General features: G+C 43.1%; 1 protein-coding gene across 2 annotated transcripts in view; it reads left to right on the plus strand.

Annotated features, from left to right (window-relative positions):
* The first annotated feature begins 7,485 nt into the window (after positions 1–7,485).
* CCNJL (cyclin J like) overlaps positions 7,486–13,737 on the plus strand; it is a 56,464-nt gene continuing 50,212 nt past the window's right edge. Inside the window, exons 1-2 of one of the 2 annotated variants that reach the window (XM_007529571.3) lie at positions 7,486–7,680; positions 8,398–8,512. In XM_007529571.3, the coding sequence (XP_007529633.2) occupies positions 8,450–8,512 (63 nt within the window). In that variant the 5' untranslated portion in view covers positions 7,486–7,680; positions 8,398–8,449. Of the gene's footprint in view, positions 7,681–7,823; positions 8,027–8,397; positions 8,513–13,737 lie in introns of those variants that run through there. The other variant, XM_016191060.2, reaches the window with a different exon arrangement.

Raw genomic sequence — 13,737 nt, forward strand, 5'->3', positions numbered from 1 at the left:
CATGCCTTGTATGTATGAGGTCTTGTGTTTGATCCCTAGCTTAAGAGGTGCTATAGTGGCTAGAATGTTGTAATTAAAAAGCATGAAGTTGGGCTGGGGAGATAGCACAATGGTTATGCAAATGAATTTTATGTCTGAGGTTCTGAGGTCCCAGGTTCAATACCCAGAACCATCATAAAGCCAAAGCCGAGAAGTGCTCTGATTAATAAATAAATTAATTAAACAAAAGCTTGAAGTCCTGAGTTAATTGCCAATATTGTATGTGCTATAAGTGGTGCTTTGGTTCTCTCTTTCTTGTGTTAATTAATATTTAATTAATATTTGATATTAATTAAATAAAAGAAAAGAGAAAGAAAAGAAAGTTTAATGCAAACTTTAGTGCAAAAGTGATTGGTTTACAATATTATAATTATTCTCTGAGAAAGGACAGAGAACATTTTTTTTTTCTCATTGGATACCTGTGAAAATTATGGCTATGTAGGGTACTCTCACTCTGATTTTTTTATTTGTTTGTTTGTTTAAGTAGAATGTTCTCACCCTTTTTGACTGATTTTTTTTTTGTTAAGATGTATTTATTTGGGGAGTGGGGCGGTAGCGCAGCGGGTTAAGCGAAGGTGGCACAAAGCACAAGGACTGGCATAAGGATCCCAGTTTGAGCCCCCGGCTCCCCACCTGCAGGGGAGTCTCTTCACAAGCGGTGAAGTAGGTCTGCAGGTATCTATCTTTCTCTCCCCCGTCTGTCTTTCCCTCTCTCCATTTCTCTCTGTCCTATCCACAACAATGACATCAATAACAATAGCAATAATAATGACAACAATAAAACAACAAGGGCAACAAAAGGGAATAAATAAATAAGTATGTATTTATTTTATCTGCAAGAGAGAGAATAGTACTACTCAGCTCTGCCATATAGTGGTGTTAGGGATTGAACCTGAGACCTGAGTTCTCAGGATCAGAAAGTCTGGTACACTACCTGCGTACTATCTCCTCAACCCCAGGATACTCTGACTCTTAATCTGTGATTTCCCACCTGTGAGTCTCAGAGATTGGGGGTGGAAGGATAATAACTATTTCATAGTAAGCTCTTAATGAAAGTTGAATTTTTGGATGAATGAATGAATGCATGCGTGGATGAATTCTTAGCAATGGAATGTGTGGAAGAAACAATTACATTGTATTGTTCCCCTATTGTTCACTAGACAAAGCCATTTCTACCTGTGGACTGCCTCACCACTGAAATAATCAGTTTGTGGGTATCACATGTTGTTATTCTTCAAAGATATTGGGGAAACAGGGTGCTTGAGAATGATATACAAAGGGCCACAGAAGAGAAATGCTGTTTAGAATCCTCTAAAAATAGCCCTTGGAAACAAGTGCTGGTGAGGAAGAAGGAATTCTCTTAACATTGTTGGTGGGAATATGAATTAGTGCAACCGTCTTATTTTCTAAAGAAATCCCAGTTGTATTTTGTTGAGTTGTCAGGTGATGTTTCATTCCTTTTTCTAGTTGACAAGGGAAACAATGTAAGACAGTTTTTACTCCATAGCCATATCACCCCTTTCATTGTTCCTGGTACCCATTTTTGTATAGGATGAGAGACAGAGAAATGGAGAGGAAGGGAGAGGAGGACTAGGTATGTGTGTGTGTATGTGGGGAGAATTGAGGAGACACCTACAGCACTGCTTCACCACTTGGAAGTTTATCCCCTGTAGGTGGGGGACTGAGGGCTTAAACTCTGGGTTTTTAGGTATAGTAACATGTGTTGCCCTCTGGCCCCTTGGTGCAGCCCTTTTGGAAAACAGTGTGGTACTTATTCAAGAATCTAAAAATAGAGTCACCCTATGATCTTGCAGTCATACTTCTTGATATCTATCCAGAATATGAAAATATCAATTTAAAAAATCACATACACTTCAATATTTACTACTTGTATTTACAAGAACTAAATTATAAAAATAACTGAAGTGGCCGTATTTACGTAACTGGATAAATAGTTTAAACAGTGGTATCATATGTATATATATATATTGCCATGTGTACCCAAATGGAAGGAACTTCAGGAGGGAATTTCACAAGATGAAATAAGTTAAAAGGAGAACAACAAAACTGGATGTTATAACCTATGTGTTCAATATAACAAAACAAAGCAGGAGAAGGGACAAGACAAAGTAAGAATACACTACTGAACATTGACAACAAACTGAGGGAAGTTAGCAGAGGAGATGAGGATTGAGGTTGGGAGAAAAGTTGAAGATAGTTTAAATGTTGGTGTTGAGTGTTATTTTATTGTACTATTTTTTGAAAAAGCATGATATATAATGTAAAAATTATCATGTCCCTGGAGGTTGTGTAGCATTAGAGCACTGGACTTGTAAGTATGCAGTCCTGAGTTCAATCCTTGGTATGAAATAAAGTAGAGTAGTGCTCAGGCTCTCTCACTCCCCCTCTCATTAATAAATGAAATAAGGGGCAGAGTGGTAGTGCAGCTGGATGACTGCACACATTACCATGTATCTGGATCCAAGTTTGAGCCTCCTCTTCCCAGCTATAGAGGGAATGCTTCACAAGCAGTGAAGCAGGTCTGCAGGTGTCTATATTTCTCTTTTCCTCTCTCCCTGCCCTACTCCTCTCCATTTCTCTCTGTCCTATCAAGTAAAATAGGGAAAAGAAAAAGACAAAAGAAAAAAATGGCCACCAGAAGCAGTGGATTCATAGTGCCACACTGAGTCCCAGCAATAACTCTGGTGGTGGCTAATAACTAACTAAATAAAATAATATTAAACTTTACTTAAGACATCCTCTACACTCATAAGAAAAATGTCAATACAGAATTCAAAAATAATAAGGTAAAATAGTCCCTGAAAAAAAAATCCCTGGAAAAAACACTAAAGTTTCTGCCTTTTTTTCTCACCTATGAGAACTGCTGAAGCTTTGGAAAATTAGTGTGTGACAAAACCCCTTTTCTTCTGATATTTGCAGGGATAGAATATTAAGAATGATATAATATTGTGTGTGGACAAAACATTGTGAACTATTCAGAGGAAGGCCACTCTAGCAGTTAGCATATCATGAGGATATTTTATTTTATTATTATTTCTTAGATTGAGTCAGAGAAGGCAGAAAGGGGAGAAAGAGAAAGAGAGAGAGAGACAGAGAGAGAGACCACAACACCAACATTTCTTTCAAAGTTGTGAAGGCTGAGCACCAACCTAAGACTTGTACTTGCCAAAGCAGCACAGCATACAAATGAGCTATTTCACTAGTGCATCATGAGATTATGTTAATAGGATAGTCACATATTCTTCTGATCATTAAAGTAATGTGTGTTTCCTGTAGAAATTTTTAGAAAACAGAGCTATAATGAAATGGAAAATTCCTAAACAGGAAGTGCAGTGTAGGATTCAAGCTGAGTCACCCACGAGGGAGTACTGTACTAAAGGCCTTCTCAATTCCATAACTTGCTTGTGCCACATGTTTCTAAAATACCCGCTTCTGCTTGCTGAAATGGATAAAAAGTTCATACCTACCAAGTGAAGTGTTCAGGTTTTTTCTGGGTACAAAAACCCCTAAACCTGCTGGCATGAATAAAGTGTATTTCTTGCTCTCTGAGTTGGCTCTTGAGTCTTGCTGTTTGATTTGATTTTGCTGTAACAGTATGGGAATAAAACGTATATAAAGTATTCTAAACACCAGGTGGTCACACACCTGGTTAAACAGACTTTACTGTAAGGATCCAGGTTTAAGGCCCTGGTTCCTACCTGCATGGAGAAAGCTTCACATGTGATGAAGCAGGCCTTCAGGAGTCTGTCTCTCTCTCTACCTCCTCCTTCCTTCTCAATTTCTCTTTGTCTCTATCTAATAAATAAATAAGTATGTACAATTAAAAATAAAGTAAAAAATGTATTTTACTTAATATATACAATCACTCTGTCTACACAATTCCTGTTTTTATAGGTATTCCTCAGTTTCTTTTATATAAGTGAATAGTGTATAATTGAGATCATAACTTAATGTATTTTTTCACTTCCTATAGTGTAAACATTTCCCTATCTCATAATCTATATAGCAATGATTTCTAGGACTTCACCTCTCCACTCTGTCTTTTTTAGATAGAAAGAGTGAGTCAGAGAAGCAGAGGGAAACCTTAGCACTAGGGAATACTTCAGTCTGGTGGAGACCTGACTTGAAGCTGGATTGCACACATGGAAAAACAACACACTATCCAAGCAAGCGGTTGTTTTGCTGGCCAAAAAATTTAAAGGGGTGTCAAGGGGTAGCAGTGGGTTAAGTGCACTTGGTGGGAAGCACAAGAACTCGCATAAGGATCCGGGTTCGAGCCCCTGGCTCCCCACCTGCAGGGGAGTAGCTTCACAGGCGATGAAGCAAGTCTGCAGGTATCTTTCTTTCTCTCTCCCTCTCTGTCTTCCCCTCCTCTCTCCATTTCTCTCTGTCCTATCCAACAATGATGACACCATCAACAACAACAATAATAACTACAACAACAACAAAAAGGGCAACAAAAGGGAAAATTAATAATAATAATAATAATAAAGAGTCAATTTATTAATCAGTCATTGCTATAAAATTCCACACATTGTAATAAAATACAATAAACATTGTAATGAGACCCCTATAAATAATTCTGCAAAATCTGCCTTTAAAAAAATAAATTTCCAGATTATAGTAGTTGGATCAAATAATACAGTTTTAGCAAAAAGCATTTTAAGTACATTGTCTTTCAGGAAGATAGCATTAATTTTATGTATTTATTTATTTATTTATGCCTCCAGAGTTATTACTGGGGCTTGGTGCCTGCACTATGAATCTACTGCTCCTGGAGGCCATTTTTTCCCTTTTGTTGCCCTTGTTGTTTATTATTGTTGTGATTATTGTTATTGCTGTTGTCATTGTTGTTGGATAGGACAGAGAGAAACTGAGAGGAAGGGAAGGCAGAGAGGAGAAGAGAAAGACTGACACCTGCAGACCTGCTTCACAGCTTGTGAAGTGACCCGGTGCAAGTGGGGAGTGGGACAGGGGGAGGGGCTTGAAACCGGATCCTCAAGCAGGTCCTTGTGCTCTGTACCATGTGCACTTAACCCCCAGTGCTATCACCGGCCAGATATTAATTTACATTCCCAACAACCCTGTGTATTTGCCAGACTGCAAATTTTGTTATAAAACAAATCCTTAGCAAAGTTGTGCCCATTGTTTTGAAATTTTTTTGAATGTCTTTGCTATTGAGTACCAGCATTTTAAAAATGGTGTTTATTTGGACTTCTTTCATGGTTTGCCTATTTTCCAGTTTTGCATTTCCAGTGTTAGTGTCTTAATGTACTGATTTACAAGAAAATTCTACAATTAGATCAACTTTTAAAAATTTTTGGAGGGTATATTAACACCATTGCTGCCACCAAGTTAATTTTTGTTATTAATAGTATGTTACAAAATTGTGAGATTACAGTGTATAGTTCCACACTACACCCACCACTGAAGTTGTATATCCCCGCCAAAGATAACCACCATAGTTCTCACAAGTCAGTAAGACCAACTTTTGCTCACATTTGTTTAAAAAACATTTTTGTCCAATCCCTGGTATTTTTAGATGCCTAAATCTGTATATGTATTCAAACATTGTATATGTTTGCTGTTGGTTTCATCTCTGCCTTAATATCTTGGTATCCTCTGAAATAATTGACCTATATTTTCTTAACTCTTTTTTTCTCTCTCTCTCTTTACTTATTGGGGGAATTAATGATTTGTAGTCAACAGTGAAGTACAATAGTTGGTATATGTGTAACATTTCTCAGTTTTCCACATAACACTCTAAGCCTCCCCCCCAGGTCCTTCCTCAGCCATCATGTTCCAGGACCTGAACACTCCCCCTCCCGCCCCAGAGTCCTTTACTTTTGTGCAATACACCATGTTTTCGTGTGTGTGTGTGTGTATGTGTGTGTGTGTGTGTGTGTGTGTGTGTATGTGGTACCTTAGCAGTTTTTTAGGTTTTTACATTTATATTGGTGGTTTAAATGGATATGTATTCCAGCCTCCCCAATGAACTCTTTCTTAATTTGTTAAAATTCATATTTGTGCTGGGGAGACAGTATAATGGCTATGCAAAAGACTTTTACGTCTGAGGCTCTGAGATTCAATCCCTAGCACCACTATAAACCAGAGTGAGTAGTGCTATGGTCTTTCTCTCTGTATCTCTTTCTCATTAAAATAAAATATTAAGAAATATTTTAAAAGAAGAATTAACCCCCCCACCACAAAACTTAAATTTATTATACAATTTTCTTTGATTGTGAGAGAAAGAGACACTAGAATACCTCAGGCATTTATAGAGTTCTAATCTTGTTTGTCTGGTTTTTTGTTGTTCTGGTTTGTTGTCATCCCATGAGGAAGTTAAAACCTATGGCCTCAAGTCTGCAAAACACGTGCTCTAACAAGGAGACATCTGCCTGGTCTTAGAACCTGCACTTATAAGTGTTTATTCCTAGGAATTTTATACTTCTACAAAAGTTCTTTTACACTTTTTAAACATTAAGACTGTTTCTTTTTTTTTTTTTTTAAGACTGTTTCTAAGTTCGGCAAAGTGTATCAAAAAATATTTTTTTGAAAAAGCAGGTACGTCTTGCAGACAATCAGCCGAAAGAGTAGAAGCTATTTGGAAGCATCTGAGTGTGTTTATTCTATTTTAAAAAAGTAAACACTGACAAAACATAGGATAACAGGAACAACACAATAGACCCCTTTGTGGGCCCCCATAGGACCTTGCTCTCAACTTGGATCAACATCTGTAGAGAATGTTCCATCCTCCAAAGGGAGCATGGACAACATACTCTATGCTACACCTGAGGAAGATGGGTCCTGATATTGGGCAGCTTGGAGCGTTCCTACACATGACCACAGAATGTGAGCTCAGATCTATAGGGATGCAGAGGTCACATAGGCTCCTAAGATGAGTGTGCTTTTTATGCTCTGCGCGGCAATGAGCCCCTTCAAAGAATTATCTGTTTAATGACATAGGAAATTGGTGCAATCTTTATGCTGATTTTATGCAGAAGATTGGTGCTATTTTTATTCCCATTTTTTTACACAGGAGACTTCTCAGTCCTAGTAAGTTTGAGGAAGTTGACAGAAATCCTTCACTGGGTAGGTGGATTTGATCCCAAGTCTGTGCATCTCCAAGAGCATCCCATAATCAGCCAAGAGAACTGGAGCTGGGCCACCACAGGAATTGATTCCGGGTAGTGCCTTTTCAAAACGTACTGAATAATAATAATAATAATAAGTAATAATAATACACTCCTTCGGCAGGTCCAGTTAATGTTTCCAATGGGCTTCCTCCAAAGCAGGGGTCAATCCAGACTTGACCAGAGAACACTAATTAACAGTTATGGGACTCTTGAGTAATCATAACTGGTTTTTTTGGAGCTTTCGTGAGAATCGACCATTTCTATGGCAGGGCAAGGTTTGAAAAGAAAAGACAAGACAGGTGGAAACTACAGTAGGTTCGCTGGAGCAGCTAGCGCACGTGGAGACAGAACTTTCTGGGCAAAGTGTGGCCGCGCTTCCCGCGCGCTGCGCGCAGGTGGCGCCCAGCTCCGGGGCTCCCAGCCGTGGTCAGCGGGAAGACGACGAGCCGGGGAGCCCGGGAGGCCACCCCGAGCCTCCGCCAAGGTGAGATAGCTCGCAGCCGCAGCGGGGGAGGAGCGCGGGCAGGAAGCCGAGCCAGCGCCGGCGAAAGAAAGACTCCAATTCCCAGCCCCCCGCCCCGCGGGGTGCGGGGGCCGGCGACGCATGCGCAAAGCCCGGCCCCCAATTCCCCCAGCGAGCGAAGTAGGCCCCCGGCGGCCAGGAGGCTGCGAGCTGCGGCGGGACCTGAGCGCACGCAGAGGCGCAGCGGTTGCGGGGGGCAGCCTGGCTGCGGGGGGCTGCAGTCCGGAACGTGGGGCACCCGCGCGGGCCCGGCACTCTGCGGGCACCCAAGGAAGGGCCAGGCGTCCGCAGCCCCTGAGAGGGATGCGTGAGTCTCGCCCCGGCTCGAGGGCAGGATGTGGGAGCAGGACAAAGGCTGGGCGGGGGAGGAGTCGGGGGCGGCCAGCCGGTGACCGGCGCCGGAGAGCCAGCTTCGGGCAACGGCGACTAGGGGAGCCGGCAACTTTCGCTGCAACTTTTTGCAAAAGGGGAGCCAACAGTCCCGCAAGTGGCGGCACAGCTCCGGGGCGCCCCGCCGCCCCGAGAGCAGAGGGGAGGAAGCAGCGCAACCTGGCCAGGACGGGAGGCGACCGCTGGCGACGCTGAGCCGGGCAGGAGCGAGCTCCGGGGCCAGACGGAATAGTGCGGGGTGGGGGCCAGGGCGCGCCGCGGGCGCTGAGGCTGCGCGTGTCCACGCAGGGTGCGCGCTGGGAGCCCAGTAACCACGGATCGCGGCGCTACGGACGCGGCGATGGATGAGCCGTGGTGGGATGGGCGCGTGGCCTCGGACGTCCACCACACTCTGCGCGAGAAGGTCAGTGCCCCTCGCCCGGCCACTCGCAGGGCGTATAAAGCCCCTCCCGCCCTCAGCCCTGCGCCCTCTCATCGTCCCCCATGGGGAGGTGGGAAGTCCTGGTGCCCAGCCTCCCCCTTGCCCGTCGTTTGCTCCCGGAGCGCAGGGTGGAGAAACAGGATGAAGGGGTTTTCCTGACTGGGAGCCCCGAATTCCTGGTCCACTAAACGGAGATATCACCGTGCTCCCGATATCACTGTTTCCCATATGTTGCCAACCTAGGTGACTTTTACAGGGTATATGAACGAACTCAAAAAAAGAAAAGAAAAGAAAAGATTCCTGAGTGTCTATTTGATGTGCAGTAAAAAAATAAGTATCTTGGGTCCTAAGATAGCTCAACTGGGCCGGTACCTGCTGTGCCATGTGAGAGAGCCCTAGTGCACAGAGGGGAAGAAGCTTCAGTGCTGTGGTGTCTTTCCCTCTCTCTCTCTGGCTCTCTCTCCGAAAAAGTCGGCATGGAGCGATGAAATCCTGGAGACTAGGAAAACAAGTAAATAAAATAAACAGATAGCTATCAAGTTTTACCTAGGAAATGCTACTGCTTTTGCATTTACTGTAAAGATGTAGCAGTTCCCTTAAGATAAATTTATTGAAGTAAATGTAGTGAATTGATATAAACATAGTAAATGTTGGAGTAAAGAAGTATAAGGAATACTTGTGCCTCCCACGAAGATGTCTCTAGTATGGGATTGAATAAAATTTAGGGAACACCAGTCTAAACCTGAGACTGTTTCAGAAGAAAACAAGCACTCCCCTGCCAGTTTACCTCCCCAGGTGGAAAAGGAGCAGCTGAAATGTGATCCCTGCCCTCCCCTTAGAGGGATGAGATGAAGGCTGGAACAGCCCAGGTGCGTGGCTTGTGGGTCTGGCCTGCTGCCTCTGGGCAGAGACAAGGGAAGGGTAGTTTCGAGAGAAGGAGAGAAGTGTGTGTTGGTTTTTTAGAACTACTGTAATGAAGTTCCGCACACTACCAACAATAGGAAAACAGGAGACATCACAATCAGACTTGAGGTCCTGAGAGCCCCAGGTTTAGTTCTTGGCATTGCCACATGCCAGAGCTGAGCAGTGCTCTCTCATGCCTGAGCCTCTGAGGTCCCAGTTCAATCCTTGGCACCACCATAAGCCAGAGCTGAGAAGTGCTCTGTTCTCCTTTCCTCCATCTCTCTTTTCTTCCCTCTCTTCTTCCTTCCCTCCTGTCCTCTCTGGATGTTTATCCTGTATCTCTTTAACATTAATAAATAAGGTACTTTTTAAAAAGAAAATAAACTTATCAACAACATCAGAAATGTGTTCTGGGGACTAGACCTTTCCAGTCAAGGTGTGGGTAAGGTCCAGCTCTTTCTAAAGCCTCTAAAGGACAATCTTTCCTGACTCTTGCTGGTTTCTGGCACTGACACATCTCAGCACTCCTCCACTTGTAGACGCCTCACAGCAGTTTCTGGCTCTTATTGAGTGGCAGCCTATATGTCTGTCCTTGTTCAGAATCTCCATACAGTCATTTGGCACAAGTATACATAGAACTCTTATCCAAATCCACTAGCTACTCAGGGTTTTCTCCTTACTAGTGGGTAACTGTCTTCCAGCCAAATTACCCCCCCACCCCCACACCCCTTCTAATTTCTATCTTGCTCTTACATTGTTTTTCCAGACTCTGGCTTTCCTCTCCTCCCTTGGTCTTCTCCTAGGAGTATGGGACCAAGGTGCAATGCTGTAGTTATCCAGAAAAGAAACCCCTGTCTGGTGGTTCAATGACAGTGGGGTGGGACACCAGATATGTCTTGGTTCTTATTGGAGGTAGTGCTTAAATACAATTTAGCAAGGTTACTGGTGAAAATGGGGCTTCCTTGTTTATCATTGGCCTCTGGTGGCTATTATTTCTGCTTTTAGCTTGGAAGGAATGACTTTGACCTCATTTGTCCCTTTCTACCAGGAAAGGTTTCTGAGCTCAAGATAAACTCAAGTCAGCTCAGTTATTTTAGAATCCCCAAGCATTTGCATGTGAACTTGAGTGTTCTGAAATCTCTTAAAGCCTCTCAAGGGAACAGGGTAGGTCCCCATTAATAGTGTCTTCCCCATGCCATGGTGTCATCCTTGACTGATCAGTTGCCTACCTTAGAGGGCAGCAGGGTTAGTCTAGCTCTTACCTGTTGGAAAGCGAAAATGCAATCAGTTCAGAGCAGCGTTACTCACAATGACTTAAACAGGGAGTCACCCAAAATGCCCACTGGCATATGAGTGAGTGAAGAAGTTATGGTATATATATCCAGTGGAATACAACTCTGCCTTTGAAAAAATGCAGTCATGCCTTTTGGAACAAAATAGGTGAAACTTAAAGTGATTATGCTAGTGGAATAAGTTAGGAGTGAAAGATAGTTACTAGATAGTTTCACTCATATCTAGCATAAATAAGTAGAATAAAGAAACTGGATGAAGCCCCGTGGTGGTGCACTGGGCAGAACATGCACATTACCATGTCTGCAGACCCAGTTTTTAGCTCTAGTTCCCCACGTACAGGGAGAAAGCTTCACAAGCAGTGGACCAGTGCTACAGGTGTCTCTCCCTGTCTGACTTTCTGTGTCACCTTTGATCAAAGAAAAAAAAAATTGGCTGCTGGAAACAGTGAAGTTGTTCCAGCACTGAAGCACTGAGCCTCATTGATAACCCTGGTGACAAAAACAGAAAACAAAAATCAATAAAGGGAATGACAAAACAACAGTACTAACTCTTAGGCTGGGTGAAATCTACGGTGGTTATTTATTCAAGGGAAAGAAAAAAGTCAAGATGGGTGGGGCGGGTGGCGGCGCATCTGGTTGAGTACACATATTGCAATGCGCAAGGACCCAGGTTTGAGCCCCTAGTCCCCACCTGCAGGGGGAAAGTTTTGTGAGTGGTGAAGCAGTGCTGCAGGTGTCTCTCTATCTCCCTCTCGATCACCCTCTTGATTTCTGGCTGTCTCTATCCAATAAATAAAATTAATAAAAAAAAGAAAAAGGTCAAGTGGGAGGAAGAGCTAGAGGTTTTTGTTTGTTTGTTTGTTATTGTTTTGTTTTGTTTTTCCAGAGCACTGCTCAGCTCTGGTTTATGGTGGTATAGGGGATTAAGCCTAAAACCTTGGAACCTCAGGCATGTGAGTCTCTTCGCGTTACCATTATGCTCTCTCCCCCACCTGAGGGGTTTTTTCCATAGTGAGATGACACTGGAATTTTGGTGATCAGCTCATTCAGTCTTCTACACATAAAGAGATGTGAAACAAAATCCCTGAAACTACAGGGCACAGTGCACCAATGATAAATCAAAAAGATACATTTCTGTGCTAGAAAGAAAAAAATTCCCAGTTGATATGGAGGCTCTCCAGTGCCTGGAAGCTGACATTACTAGAGCAGATGAACCCTAGGTGAAGCTCTAAGCTCTAAGGTCACACCTTCCGAATATATTGTTTTCCCCTTGATTCTCCCTGCACTAAGATGCAGATGCTTCTTGAGTAGGGCTGACTTAGTCACTTGAGAGTGCTGAGTTCAGTGAAGACTCAGGGAACCTTCCCTTGAGGGGTGGGGCAAGTCCTTTGTTTTGCAGAAAGCAGTGGTCTGTGAGGTATCTACTGAAGTAGCACATTTTGAACACACAAGCAGTGTTCCATTTGTCTGCCTGTATTGCCAGATGAGTACAAAGCAGGCTTCCATATGTGTTGTTGACTTGACTAGAGTAGGGACCATGGAGGGAGTGGGAGTGAGAGCCCCTTGGCTGGAATGCTGCCTTCCCTTAGTTGTGGATACATGTGAGAAGACAACCACTTTCTCTCTCTCTGCCTCCCTCCATTCCACCCCCCCCACCGTGTGTGTGTGTGTGTGTGTGTGTGTGTGTGTGTGTGTATGTGTGTGTATTGTTTTTATTGCTACCAGGGTTATCACTGGGGCTCAATGTTAACACTGTGAATCCACCACTTCTGGTGGCCATATTTTCCTTTTTTTCTATTCTCTATTTTATTTTATTTTTCCTCCAGAGTTATTGCTGGGACTCGGTGCCTGCACTACGAATCCACTGCTCCTGGAGGGTTTTTTTTTTTTTTTTTTGCCCTTGTTGTTTATCGTTGTTGTTATTATCATTGTTGTTGTTATTGCTATCATTGTTGTTGGGTAGGACAGAGAGAAATGGAGAGAGGAGGAGAAGACGGGGAGAGAAAGATAGACACCTGCAGACTTGCTGTGAAGTGAGCCCTCTGCAGGTGAGGAGCCAGGGGCTCAAAACGTGATTCTTACACTGGTCCTTGCACTTTGTGCCATGTGTGCTTGTAGATGCCATGTGTTCAGTGGCCCTGGACCAAAGTACAAAGTAAACATCTTAGGGAAAGAACTATGAGTGGGACCCAGACAACAGAAACCTAGATTATTCCTCCCAGACTTCTGGTGTTTTTGAAACTCATTGTCCAGTGAGCAGCACAAATAGATAGACTCTGCTGGTCCCTACTGATTTAGGCCCACCTTCCATCAGACCTTCACTCTAAGGTACTAAAGCGAAGGGAAATACTTAAGGAGCCTCACTTCCAGGGTAAATGGAAGAAGACTTTCTGAATACAAACGGCTCACCTCAGAGACATGGCAGGTTCATTTCCAGACCACTGCAATCAAGTGAATAACGCAGTTGAACAAGTCACGCCTGTTTTTCAGTTTCCCAGTGCCCATGTTGTGGTTGATTAAGTGCGCAGTAGTAGGATATCTGAAAAATCAGTGTTTGTGCCTTAAATTAATTATGACTCAGAAACATGAATCTAGCATAGGCTGTTGGGAAAATGACACTAGTAGGGTCACCATGAACCTGCAGTTTGTGACAAAGGCAAAGATCAATTTAAGGAGTGTGCCTGTAGAGGAATACAAGGAGGAAAGAAACTCCTTTTCCCAAAGCCATGTGCCCCAAACCTGACTGGCCATTAATAACTCGTGACCACCTTCAGACAAAAGTCTTCTCAAGTACCACCAGATGACGTGACCTTTAATGACGATCTTAAGGGCTTCTACTTGCTGTGTGTGTATATATCAGGCAGTATACCAGATTCACCCTGGTTTTATTTTTCATTATTGTTTATTTATTTTTATTTTTTCATAAGCGCCGTTCCCACCACCAAAAGACTGTGTCCCATCCCACCCTCCCCCTGTTTATTTATTTATTTTTTTATTGACACAAGCATTATT

This window comes from Erinaceus europaeus, chromosome 9 (genome assembly GCF_950295315.1).
Source record: "Erinaceus europaeus chromosome 9, mEriEur2.1, whole genome shotgun sequence".
NCBI classification, from domain to species: Eukaryota; Metazoa; Chordata; class Mammalia; order Eulipotyphla; family Erinaceidae; genus Erinaceus; species Erinaceus europaeus.